This window comes from Macaca mulatta, chromosome 4, assembly GCF_049350105.2.
Source record: "Macaca mulatta isolate MMU2019108-1 chromosome 4, T2T-MMU8v2.0, whole genome shotgun sequence".
Classification (NCBI taxonomy): domain Eukaryota; kingdom Metazoa; phylum Chordata; class Mammalia; order Primates; family Cercopithecidae; genus Macaca; species Macaca mulatta.
The window spans coordinates 179,846,213-179,859,918 of NC_133409.1; the positions used below are offsets into that span (position 1 = coordinate 179,846,213).

The 13,706-nt window shown below is 44.7% G+C and overlaps 1 protein-coding gene and 1 long non-coding RNA gene across 7 annotated transcripts in view; one reads left to right on the plus strand and one right to left on the minus strand.

Moving 5' to 3' along the window:
• SLC22A23 (solute carrier family 22 member 23) overlaps nucleotides 1-13,706 on the plus strand; it is a 193,147-nt gene that overhangs the window by 34,021 nt on the left and 145,420 nt on the right. For 3 of the 6 annotated variants that reach the window (XM_001093713.5, XM_078001002.1, XM_078001003.1), the window contains exons 2-3: nucleotides 6,994-7,097; nucleotides 12,647-12,801. In XM_001093713.5, coding sequence (XP_001093713.4) covers nucleotides 6,994-7,097; nucleotides 12,647-12,801 — 259 coding nt within the window. The remainder of the gene's footprint in view (nucleotides 1-6,993; nucleotides 7,098-12,646; nucleotides 12,802-13,706) is intronic. The other 3 variants (XM_078001004.1, XM_078001005.1, XM_078001001.1) reach the window with 1 other exon arrangement.
• LOC144340592 (uncharacterized) lies at nucleotides 2,387-12,210 on the minus strand. The gene is made up of 3 exons (XR_013416862.1): nucleotides 12,079-12,210; nucleotides 6,028-6,238; nucleotides 2,387-5,495 (listed from the first exon to the last, which is right to left on the minus strand). It is a non-coding gene; the product is annotated as an uncharacterized LOC144340592 (long non-coding RNA).

Sequence of the window (13,706 nt, forward strand, 5' to 3'; positions counted from 1 at the left end):
GCCGTGGTTATTATTTTAGCACTAAGGTAGAAAAAAGGAAAGATGAGGAGCAGTTTGAGCAGCAATTAATATTCACAAAAAAACAGAGAAACAAGATTGAAAAGAGAAAAATTCCCCGGAGTACCCAAGGATGTCCATTATGGCATTCAAGGAAGCTTGCAATGATGCCAACTCTAATTGGCAGTTGTGTTGGCTACTGTTGACAGCAAACCTCCTAAAATTGGAGGATGAGCTTAGAGGCAAAAAGCAGAGAGTAATTTGAGGTTTTCAAGTCATGCAGTATATCTTGAGTTTTGATGGAATCTTTTAGGGAAAAAAAAATCTGTCAACTGTTAGATTAAAAATACTGAAAAACATATTTAGGTAGCAGAGGCTGCGTAAATGTTGAGAAACTAACTGTGGCGAATGTGCTTCATCAGCCTGGCTTGTGGAGGGTGTTTCTTTTGTCCGTCTGTGACTCATCTTCCAGGGTGGACTCTGTGTGTGTTCTTGCCATTTCTATTGTCTACAGTTAAGAAGTGCAAAGCACAGCACATCCATGGTATATAAAACACTGGTTCATGAGAGGCTGCTGAAACTCTGTTTTAGGAGGGGGAATGCTGACTCTACATTTCTCTAAATTCCTGCGACCCAGTCAGGAACTTTGTTTTACTTAAAGCTTTTGAAGTTTTAAGCAGTTACTGTCCTCTTTGTAGGACTGAACAGAAATATTTTCTTTTATCTCAACTGACACTGCTCAGCTTTAGAACAGACAGTGTGCACAGCGATTGGTAAAACCCTCGTGGTTTGCTGATAGAACAATTTCAAATGGGGATCTCCACTACAAAAGATGAAACTTGGGGGAAAATTGTCATTCACTTCCCTAAAAAACACTTTTTGCTTTAGTCAGTGGCATTAACATGCATCATCTTCAGGCTGTGAAGACATGGTTTGTTCCCAGCCACTTTCAAAATAAGCTTCCTCTAGGCCTGATTTATAGGATTGTCTTAAAATACATGTTTCCGAGAAGGCGAAAAGGTTTTTCCTTTGTTGGTTTGTTGTTTAATGATTTTGTCTTTGCCTCCCCACCGTCACTACCACTGTGGGAGTTTACATTATTTTTCCCTACATTTTTTTCTGTCATTTGAGGGCTTGTAGATTCATCGTAGAAAATTTGGAAAAGTCAAGAAAAGTATAAAGTTGAAAATAAAACTCGGTCTTATTCCTACTCTTTAGAGATAGTCACTTTAAAATATTTTGGAATATCTTCTTTTAACTTGCCCTGCCTGTACAAACATCCCTTCTAGTCACCGTTTTTCCATTCTGAAGCTTTGTCATACAATTATATCATGAGCGTTTTCCTCGATCATTCATTTTCAAAGGTGAAATTTTTAATGACGCTGTGGTATCACTGACATTTAGTCAGGTTCTCAACTTTTGCTCTTATAAGTTACAAACAGTGAAAATCATGGCTTAGGGACCTCTGCGTGTGTCTCTGATAATTTACTGGAGATAAAGTTCCAGGAAAGGGAATTGCTGGGATAAAGAGTGGACCCCATTTAAAGTAATGTGCTACATATTGCCAAATTGTCTTCCAGTAAAACAGTGCCCGGTTTATGCTCCTTGTATAGGTTTATACCTCTTTGCTTCTCCTGCATCTTTAGAAATTTTTTTTAAATTTTCTTTTTGAAACAAAATATTGCCTTTTTTTTTTTTTTTTTCTTGAGACAGTGTCTTGTTCCGTCGCCCAGGCTGGAGTGCAGTGGTGCAATCTTGACTCACTGCAGCTTCTGTCTTCCAGGTTCAAGCAATTCTCGTGCCTTAGGCTCCTAAGTAGCTGGGATTACAGGCACGCACCACCACAGCCAGCTAATTTTTGTATTTTTAGTACAGGATTTCACCATATTGGCCAGGCTGGTCTAGAACTCCTGACCTCAAGTGATCCTCCCGCCTTGGCCTCCAAAAGTGCTGAGATTATAGGCGTGGGCCACTGCACCTGGCTGTCTTCATTTTCGTTAGTGAAATCAAACATTTCTCAGGTGTTTATTTCTGTTTCATATTTGGTTAATCATCTGGGTGCTAACTCAATTTCTGGTTGCAGTATTGGTGTATATTGATATGTAAGTGGATATATATTACAAATTTAGGTCTTTATAATTTTCCTTATTGTATTTTTGATGTGTAGATTTTAAAAATAGTAATTAATAGTAAAGTAGTAATCATTAAACTATTACAAAATCTACCAGTTGTTTCCTTAGGTAGTTTTTCCTCCTTAGTTTTTCTCTTTAGAGATTTTATCTTCACTTCAAAATTAAAGAAGCAATCTATTTGCTTCCAATTTTTTTATGTTCTTGTTTTACATTTTATCATGGAATTCATTACCGTGGAAAACAAGATTGTTTTCTTTATCTGCCATTTATTTTCCATCTTCTTTAGAAATTTTCTGAGTTTCCTTGATGAATATTTCTCCACTCTGACAAGTCAAGCAATTATTCCTTTCAAAATAATATTAATGGTATTTTCTTTAGCTTATCCTTAAACTATACAGGTCCAAAAACAGTCTACCAGATTTTCTCTGACTCTGCAGTTTGTTTTTTTTTTTTTTTCTTATTTTGCCAGAACACAGAGCAACTAACGTGTGTGAAACGTAGACACACTCGGGCGTCATTTGTCTCACCTCTTAGTCATGGCTCAGAGGCGTCACATGGCATCATCATGAATGTCCCTGGTCTTGGAAGAATGACAAAGCAAGCAAGCCTAAAATTATGAAATGGGGCCATGACTTTAGTGCTTTTATGATCTTGTTAAACCTGCTGATGAGGTGTTAACAAGGTTAATTAAAGGATGCTTTTCATTGTTCTCTAGGGAATGGATTTGAGGGAGATTGGAGTTAATGCAGGGAGACTCTTGTATTAGTTCAGGAGAGGGAGGAGGGCTGGTGACTTTTCCTTATCTTGTCTGCTTACCCCCTGCGAATTCCATCCCAAGGAAATTTGACCAGAGAACAAGGTTCAATTTGCAAAGAACAGAAGCCAGTCTGGTATTTCAGGAGATAGGGACTGAATACAGGGAATAGTGCTTACTGAGTTGCTAGAGCAACTGTAAACGGGCCTCTGGAAGGATTCCTGGAAGAACTCTGGAGAGCTAGCCTGTCCAGGGAACTGTGCCTCCATTAGGAGGCTGAAGAATTAGAAAGTCACTGTCCCAACCACTGGTTCCAAGATCACACCTCCTTAGCCACCTCCAGAACTGTTGGCTCCCAGACCACCCAACCCTTGCCAGATCTGACCAGCAAAATGGATGTCTCCCTTCCTCCCCTCTTAACTCTCTTCCTAACTCAAGTCATCCGGAAGTTAGAACAAGGTTGCACACAGAAAGTTATTTTGGGGTGTGCACATGATTGGCAGGACCAAAATCACATTTGAAACTGTAAGTGTACCAGAATCTGGAAGTATTGTTTTTGGCCTTCCAGCTCGCACTATAGGAGCACACACCAGAAGGAGACTGGGATCACATGAGTGAGCACCTACCCCATCCCTATAAATCGGGGTGTCTGTGGGGGCCATGGAGCATGGATGGTATGTTCAGGACATATTTGAAAGGTAAAACCTGCTGGAATTGGTGATTGATTTGATGGAGAAGGAAGTGACAAGGGTAATGTCAGAGACAAAACCTATTATATTAAGTTCTGGTTTTGTACTTTTTAAAACATTACTCCTGTTATATATTTTTTTTAATCTGAAAAACTATAAATTGCTTTAAACATTGCTTACCCAACTGGTCAGTGAAATGACCAGTTGCCATATCTTATCTAGAGCAATGTGAACAAATTTCAAGACCCAGGTGACCTCAAAGCTTCCTCATACTTCTGAAATTCTTTAGGAGATTATACTGTGTCTGAACATATTTTCTTTTCCCGGTACATTTTTGTCAATACCAGAAGTAGAAGTCAAACAAGGGTGTCGGCGCCATGGGTTCCCCCAGCCCCACCCTACCCTGCTAAACGGCGGTGGCTCCAGGATGGCAAGGGTGGTGTTGCGGGCAGATCCCCAGGCATGAGTAACCCTTATCATGGTAAACTTGCTGGGCCTGGGAATCCAGTTGGTTTACTTGTTGCTTCAGATATGCTGTCTATTCTTGTGCCTAGTTCAGGAGGGTTTAAGGCAGCAGGTGACTGCCTCGCCCTGGGTTTCCCGCCCCCCTCCCCAGGGGGAAGCCCACAGGCTGGGAACTGTGGAGCCAGCCATACTTTTAAGCAGGCTTCCTCTCCCTACCAGCCGTGTGAGTGGCCCAGTCTCCCTCCACTGTCTTCGTTTTCCACTGTGGCACTGTTAATGGATAGGGCTGGCCACTGAACATCTTATTAGCTAGCACCTTAATGGGGTCGTGGCTGCCGAGGCCGGGTCTGGTCATTGCTCAGGTGGCTGAACTCACAACAGTGTTGGCAATTTCCTCCAGTCCCCTGAATGCTTTATTAAAATTTCTTCTGCCTCCTGGCCATCTCATAGAAGCATAATATACTCATTTGCATCCTTTAACCTCAAGTAAACTCATCAGTGGGAAGTCTTGGTGAAGACATGAAAGCATTTCAAATGACTCCCTGCCATTGAGACAGCAGCTGGTGCCCTTCTTCCCGGCAGCAACCTGGGGTCGGGACGTGTTCCTCTCCTGCCGAGACTGTGCCCAGCCGAGGCTCCCAAAGGCATGATGCAACTGGGAGATGAGTGGTTACAGGTGTCGTGAGCACCTCCCCTGCCAGAGTGTGTAAACCAAGCTGGAAAAACAGAATGTGCACCCACTGTGATTTATGAAGCTGTCACTCACATTTTAAGGCAAAACCTGCATTCCTGAAGTTAGAAATAGGTTGCGTGGTGAAAGGTTTTTATTATCAAAACTACATTTTTTCCTAGAAACAGCATACATAGGTGGATGTTCGTTTTCCAGGCTTGCCTGCAAAAGCCCACTTAACTCATCACCTAGCTGTACAACCCTGCAGGGCTGAGCAGCAGCAGCCAGTCTTTTGCGTGGTTCCCACAGCGTTTTCGCTTCTCCCTGCTCTTGGGAGTTGTTTGAACCCCAGCCCAAGACAGTGAAGCTCATTCATTGTCTTCAAAATGGCGGGGCAGTGTCGGCCAGTAGTTCTGAGTCGCGGGGCAGGCTTGCTGAACCACACTGCAGTGCTTACCTGCAGGAGTTTTCATCCAGTGGGCCTGGGATGGGGCCCAAGAACTTGCCTTTCCTAACTAGTCCCCACGTGGTGCTAACACTGCTGGTCCCTGGAGTACAGTTTGAGGACCACTGGAGCAATCATGGAAGGAAGTTAACCCTGTAAGGAGCTCCTGTGTCTGAATTCTTAATAAGAATCTGTGCAACCAGCAGTGCCCTGCTCCCCAAATTCATGAATAAACCCTGACAACAGCAAATTCCAAGCCATCTTTTATTGACGAGGCCCTCGTGCAGTCTGTGCTTACATTCCCGTCTTCCCTTTCTTCCTGGGCCTGGCGTTGCAAATCACTCTGGAAGCAGGTGGGGTAGAAAAAGAAGTCACCCTCCTCGAGTCTCTGGAAAGCCATACCTGTGTCAGGGGCATCGGCGAGCCAGTGTGTGTCCCAGGGAGTCCGGGGCAGAAGTGGGGACATTGTGACAGGTGGTGCTTTTCTACTTATCCCCGCCGGGCACCTTTCCCTGCATCCACTGACACAGAGCGTGGCTTTTCCTGAATTTTAGGGACGCTAAGAACCACAGCTGTGGCCTCCGGGGCCTCGATAAGGCTCTGGAAGTTTGGAAACACGGGGCAGGGCCTGAGCTTACAGTGCTCTCTACGGATCCTCTGTGCTGCAGTCTGGGGTGCACAGAGACAAGGGGCCAGGGGAGACATCTAAGAAGACAGAGCTAGGATCAGGGGTCAGCCCACCACCTTCCATGTGCCCGCCCCTCTCCAATCCTGCCTCTGCTCCCAGAACACCTCCCGCTGTGGCATTCCCAAATGCATTGGCGTGCGTTTCTTCAGCTGCTTCCCCGCACCACCCCACCCCCGTCTCCACTGACCTGGAGTTGCGAGGCCAGAACCGGAAACTTTGTCCACTTCTTTGCAGCAGAAGCAGGGCATCTAGACCCCCAGCCCTGCGTCTGCATGACCTGGCCAGCGGAGACCCTGCTTAGTTGCCCCTCTGGCCCAGATGCCAGCTGCATGTGGATTTGAGTCCACACTTGGACACGCATCACTTAGAGGGAACAAACAGGGGTTTCTCTCCTGATTCTGCAAGTGGAGAAAGGAAAAATGAGAATATTTTTTGTATTTTTCTTATCAAACAGTACAATAGTCTGAATGTTGTATTTACTAATTGACCGGCTTTCTCTCCAAATAGAGCAGATGGCTTTAGAGGGGAAATAGGAAAACGCAAGGGACATTTCCAAGGGCAAAATAGAATGTTTATATTTCATATTTACATTTAATTACATGGAATTATAGTTAAAGTTCATATTTCAACATTCACTACTAATGCTCGCCTTTATTTTTGAGACTCCTCATAAAGTTTGGGGAATGTTTTGGTTATGAAAATGCAGAAGTTACTTTTAACCTCCTCATGTCATCATGATGCCCATGCAGAAAGTCGTCAGGGTCTCCCAGCCCCTGGGCACTCAGAGCAGCTCGTCATGGTGAGGGACCACTGGTCCTCAGGGATGCCTGGTCTCCGTCGCTGCCCACCTCTGCCTCAGTTTACATTTCCCATGTTGGTTGGCACAGAGGAAGACACATCCCCAGACTTCCTGCATCATTCTGTGCAGACTTATAATCTGTCCCAGACTAAAATGTTACATTTCCTTTTGTGGGCAAATTATATGTCTCATTGGATTTTCAAAAATGTGGAAGAGACTCTGAATGGCGTATGTGGCATGGTACTGGCAACGGTGCCATGATCCCTAGAGGGTTATTGTATTGCCCTTATAATTGAGTACGATGAGCTCTGTGTATGTTTCTCTCTGATTTATTTTCTATTTGCCCCTCTCTAGTGGGATCTTGTGTGTGATAATGCCTGGAAGGTCCATATCGCTAAGTTCTCCTTACTGGTTGGATTAATCTTTGGCTACCTAATAACTGGATGCATTGCTGACTGGTGAGTACCAACGTGCCCGCCGCACGAACCTTTGGAGGCCACAGCACGCCTTTGCTGGCTAAAGCAAAGTAGTCAGTGTTAGCTTACCGTGGCCGTCTTTTCCCAGTGCCAGAGCAGAAGACCAAAGCCGCCACGTGGAGAATGCAGAGCTCAGAGAAATGGCCCATGCATGTAGCACATCATTTGGAAGTGTGCATTTACACTCAAAGCAATTCTCTAGCTTCTAGAATCTAGCAAAACCAGCCTGCAGCCCCATCTACCTCTAACTTTTGATGTTTAGTTAGAGCTTGAAGACTTATTTGCAGGGCTCCAGGGGGTGGATGCACTGAGGGGCGGATGCAGAAGATGCATTAAAAAATAGGGGCTGGGGGAGCTAAAGACCCTTCCCCGATGCAAGCTGAATGAGTCAGGCAGTGCTGATTAGCATCTCTGAATGTCATACAGATTTTAGAGAGGGACAGTCCTTGGCTTGGCCAGGAGATGCCTCTGTGAGGTCTGCGGGGAGCTGCACCTTGAGTGATAAAGAGCATTTGGGTAACAGACATGGGCTCTGTGGGCAGGGGAGGGTGGTGGCCAGAGGTGAGAATGCATGTGCTTTGTGTGGGTCGGAGAGGAAATCCGGGTACCCAGAGCAAGGCAAGCAGTTCAGGATGAAGGGATGAGGTTGGTAGGACAGAGGTCTGTAGGTAAAGATGGTAGCAGAGACAGTAATAATGATAACATTAGCAGCTGAAAGATTACCATGTAGCAGGCACTGTGCTAAGTAGTTCCATACATTAACATCTCCTTACAACACCCCTAATAGGAGATGCTATTATTACCTGTGTTTTACAGTTGGAAAAGCACAGAAGTGTAAGTGAAATCTCCAAGTTCACTCAGTTTTAAGCTGGAGGGCCAGGACTTGAAACTCAGCCACGTGGCCTCAGAGCCTGCCCCTCCACCAGGCTACTGCAGCGCTTTTATTTAAGGCACTCTGTGGTCACAGGGGCAGCAGCGGTGATGTGTCTAAGCGGGAGGCAGTTGCACAATGTTGACAGGTTTTTCAAGTAGCGGGATTGCTCAGGAGAGAGGCGTAGCGTAACTGTCTCCCCAGCTTACATTCTTTTATCTTTTTATCTTTAAAGGATTCTTTTGTGTGTGTGTGTGTGTGTGAATTGGGACTTCTTGGCCTTGATGAAATAAGGGCCCAGAGTGATATGGAACAAATTCTATAGGTTCTGTGACCTCTGCGCCTCAGTTAACTGAGAATGCTGGCCAAGGCAAGTGCCTGGGTGGACAGCAGCAGAGGGTCACATTACACATGTGGAAAATTTCCTCCAAAACCCAGCGTCTATTTGGGAGTTCCTTGAGCTGGCATGTAACGTGATTTCCTGTGTGCTTGACATCTGCCTCATCGTCATTTGCAAGTGCTTCTCATGGACACGTTCTCTGTGGACAGCAACAGAGAAGCAGTCAGTGACCTCTGGAGACCTATGCAGGGAACCCCTTGGGGGCTTTCTTTGGTAGAGGCAACACAGGGTTTATTTTTTAAACCGAATACTTGAGTTCATAGGTTTCTAGTGTGAGCTATATTGGTCTAAAATACACCGTTTCCCAGAAATCTACATTGAAACAGGTTAGAAAAATATACTAATATAATCCATGTCACTGTCTTTCTAAAAAAATGCAGACTCGACTGGGGTTTTAGTGCCCTTATTCAATAAATGATTTAATAGAAAAGTAAAAATCGACTTTTATGGATGAACCAGTCTGTAATAGTTTAAATTGTTTCAAGGTTATTTTCTTAACTTTCTTCTTATACACACGTGTGGTGTGGCCTCCCTGATCACACACCAGGCCTGAGGACAAAAGAGTGTGGGTCTTGCTCTTAGAGTAACCAGAAGTCTGACATCGCAAACCGTTTCTCTGCAATTGCTTTTCTGAGGGTCCTCCTCAGATGGGCAAGATGGAGGGGGTGCCCTGGGAATCAGGGGCAGGCTGTCTGAGTGGTAGTTTTTGAACACTTTGAGTGGGCTTCCCTTTCAGTTTGAAAGCTTGGTATTTTCCAACCCCGTTTTCTGGCATTTTACTCCCTGCCTGAGCCTTGCTTAAAAGGAAATAAACCCATTTAAAGGGAACTCCAGACCTCTCGGCTGTGGGCCCTGTTTCATGGCTGCAGGGGAAGTGGATCAAGTCATACAATACGCTTCCTGGGGCTGCAGTCAGCATTTAGTAACATTTAAGTAGTACACTTCTTTATTTAAAAAGTTACTGTTTCTGACACCAAGTTTTGTCTGGGGATGTTCACTGGGTATTGGTATAGAATCCGCTAGCTCAGGTGGGTAGGAGGGCCGATGGCCAGTGGCCCCAGGGATGTGCTCCCTTCTTTGCTATGTTTGTCACTGCAGCAGCCCTCTGCCTCCTTCCCCAGCCCGCCCTGGGATGCTGGCCAGTATGAGCTTCCCCAGAGGACCCCTTGCCTGCCAGCTCCTGGCCGAGTATGGCCAGTGTGGGGAGCACCAGCTGTAGATCCTCAGGGGAGACGAGAGTGAGGTCAGGCACTTTTATGCCCAGCTTGCTCTCTACCAGGCTGGAGGGGCCAGCCACCTCCTGTCCATGACCTCCACACAGCACCTCTTTCTCTCTGGGGCCAGGACCATCCTTCCCCTACTCCCCGCTGCCGAGAGCCACAAGGTCCAACACCATCTCTTGTGGGTTCCCTCTCAACTTGTTCACTCTTCTGTAAATAATCCCTTTATTAAAATCTCCTCCAGTCACTTCATTTGAGTGGGACCCCTGTTCCCTGTTGAGACCCTGTGTCAGTTCTCTATGGCTACTGTTACAAATCACTACATGCTTGGCGGCTTCCACACCCCAAATGAGTGATCTTACAGTTCTGCAGTTCACAAGTCCAACAAAGGTCTGACTGGTCTAAAGTCAGGGTGTCAGCAGGGCGGCGTTCCTTTTTACAAGATCTAGGAGACCATCTGCTTCCCTGCTTTTTCTAGCTTCTAAAGGCCACCTGCATTCCATGGCTCACGGCCCCATCCTCCATCTTCAGAGCCAGCAACGTCAAGTCAAGTCCTTCTCACACCGCTACGTCTCTGGTTCCCTGGAGCCAGGGGAGGTTTTCCTTGTCATTAGATTGGACCTACCTGGAAAGTCACCTCATCTCAGGGTCCTTAAGCTTAATCTCATCTTCAGAATTCCTTTTGCCATGAAAGGTAAAATACTCACAGGTACTGAGGATTAGGACATGGACAGATTTGAGGACCGTTGCTCTGCCCACCACAGATCCTAAGTGACAAAGTCCTCTGCATTACAGACAAGGACTGTGGCTTTATCAGTCATCTCTGAGAGGGTTCTGTCCTGGGAGCCAGTTTCTAGGAAAACTGTCCACACTTGTAACTAACACGTGTTGAACGCTTGCTGAGGCATTTGTTCATATCCACTCCTGTTGACAACATTATGAAGTAGACATTAATTGGCCCTTACCAAAGGGAACTCTAGGCTCATTTGAACAAGCCCAGCCTTACTCCAGATCACATAGTTCAGAAGTACTGATCCTGGATTCAGAACCAGCACGCCCTGGCTTCAAAGACCGTGTTTGCCCTGTAGACCTTGATAAGTTTTACTTGCTGATTTTAGCAACTATTTTTTGGGAGGCAGGGACTTAGAATGGTTGCTACACGCTTAAAAAAATCAAACATCTTTTCTAAAATATCAGAACAGAGCAAACATTGTTTGGTAGGCGTCAGGGATATAGAAATGCAGGAAGGAATGAGCACTAAAACATTTCATTATTTATTTTGTGCCAGGCATTGCATCTGTGCCCATCAACCCCCCAGTGAAGGATCTCAACACTCCACAACATGGGATGCTTATCCCCATTTCATAGACCAGGGAAGTCAAGCGTAATGCAAGATGTTAGAGTTAGTTCATTTTTCTTCATTTTAGGAGAATGACTAAAGCTGTGTTTTAAATTTATTTTTGTAAATGAGTTAGATTTGGACGAAATCAGTTCACAGTCTTTCCTGGTAAGGGCTTCCTGACCCCAGCACTGGACAAGGGAAAGTAATGGCTAAAATCTCTAGGTGAGATTATTAACTTACGTTGAGCTCCTAGCCTTGACCTTGTTTCATTAAACCAAAGTGACTGATGGGAATGGTTAGAACTAAAAGTTCTGAGTGTAATTTCATCCTGTTGTTCCTTTCCCTGTATTTTCTTAAAATTACATCTATCTCTATAGGGTAAGGCCATGCCTGACCATTTTTTTTTTTTAACAGTTTTATTGACATATAATTTGCATCCCATAAAACCCACCCATTTTAAGTGCACAATTGAATGAGTTTTAGTATATTTGCTGAGTTGTACAGCCATCACCACACTCTGAATGTAACACATTCCCATCCCCTTAAAGGATGATAGAAACATCACCGCCCAGTCCTGGACAACCACAAATCTACTTTCTGTTTCTGTATATTTGTCTTTTCTGGACATTTTACTTGCATGTAGATGCCTTGTAATAAACACATCTAGGACAGTTCGAGCCCCTCAGCTACCCTTTGTGGTATTGGGGACACTAGGTCTGGATTTTTCCCCCTTTTTTCTCCTGGCAAATAGCATCCACTGTGCCTCCGTTTCTCTGAGTTATCCTTTAGACCAAGCCAATCGTGTTTGATGGAGAGTTGTTGTTGCCACTTTATTTCTGATCGGTTAATGAAGGAAAGATGGAAAGTTAGCATGGGGCCACAGGAACTGGTGACTTCTCCATTCTTGTGGACCACCCTCTACTGTCCTCCCAGGCACTCGAGAAGCACATCGCCCCCTAGTGGTCGCTGATCTGGAACTGGCCAGCTCCAGGACCCACGAATTGAGGGTGTCTGTGGCCCTTTCCAGAGAACCATCACAGCCTGGACTCCCTGGCCCTCAGTCCAGCCAATGGACTGCACTGTCAGCTCACTATCAGGTCACTGGGCATTTAAAGTTCACGCTATCTTACCTTAGTTGTGATCCCTTAAAAATTACTTCTCGTTTTGTAGCTGAAACAAATTGGCAGATGGCTTGGCCCTGGCTCGAATAGGCTGTGTGTAGGATCAGGTATCTGACTTAGTTAACAACCTGGGGAGCGGAAACAAAGCCGCTTTGCTTGGTGACCATGTTGACTTTTGATCCAATCCCAAAGGTCAACGATTTCTCAAGACTTTTTATGCTGGGTGTATCAAGGTTCCTGTTTGGAAAGTTATTAATTTTGTTCCTCTTGCCTTGAATTATATCACTATACACTCAGAAATAGACTCAGCAACAGGAATTGGGCTCAAGTGTGAATTCTCTTACTCTGTAGTTGGTTGATCCCTGTTCCCTTAGCTTGAGAATTAGGGGGTTGGGCTAAATCTCCCTTTCTACCCCTAGTAGTCTAGGATCTAGTGAAGTGGGTATAGATGGCACAGGACTTTTTGGCCAGTACTCATTCAGCATATATTGAGTACCTGCTGGACACTGGGTTTCAGCATCTAGCATCACTGTCTTGTTTCACAATGATTCCTAACTTTTTCCCTCTCCATATGCAGGGTCGGCCGGCGGCCTGTGCTGCTGTTTTCCATCATCTTCATTCTGATCTTTGGACTGACTGTGGCACTGTCAGTGAATGTGACAATGTTCAGCACACTCAGGTTCTTTGAAGGATTTTGCCTGGCTGGAATAATTCTCACCTTGTATGCATTACGTAAGTAGGAATCTTCACGACTAGTCTTGAAAGAATTTAGCAAAAGTATGATTGCCTGGGAGGTTCTGGGGAAGATACTATGCATGCTGCTCATTTGGGATGGCAGTTTTGTGGAAACACAAACACTAAAGGCCTCGAGTGTTGTGAAAGAGGCTTTTCAGGTGATGCCGTGAAACGTTTCACTCAATCCTGATCTCCAGCTCGGGCTCAGTGCACATCAAAGGACACGGGAGATTGCGTAACTGCTTGGAGAAGTGGCGATCGCTTTTTTCCTGACATGGAGAGGCTTTGGCTTTTCTCCAGAATTTTCTGCATTGACATTCTATATGCTTCTATCTGGTGCATAATTGGGTATCCGTACAGAATCCAAATTTTCCACGTTCTCATGTCCACAGATGTGACCTTAAGTGGTCTGGAACTGAAACCTAAGCATTGGCACTGGAAAAGTAAATGGCAAAATTTGGTAGTTTTGGTCTTTTTAGGAGGATGAGACATTTCTTTCATTGATCTCTCTTGTTTGTTGGCTGTATTAACTCTGCTGAATATAGTCAGGTTTCACGTATTTGTAGGTGGTGTTTGCTAGAACACAACCACAAACCCATAAGGAGAAGAAGAGTTTGAGGCATGGATATTCTACTTATTTGCTGGCTTTATACTTTTAGTCACTTTGTGGAAAGATCTGTTGGGGATACTGTAAGATTTTCCATATATTTTGTCTTTTTCTCTTTCTTTGACAGCGTGCATAAGAGTCAGATATAGATTAAGTAGCAATTTCTAGTATGACAAAATAAGAATAATTCTAATTCTTTTAAATTTGCGTTTTAAATACTTCTTTTAGATAGCTAAAATTTTTGCTCCACTAGAAATCTAATCAATTCAGGGCATAGTTTTATTGTCACAGGAAG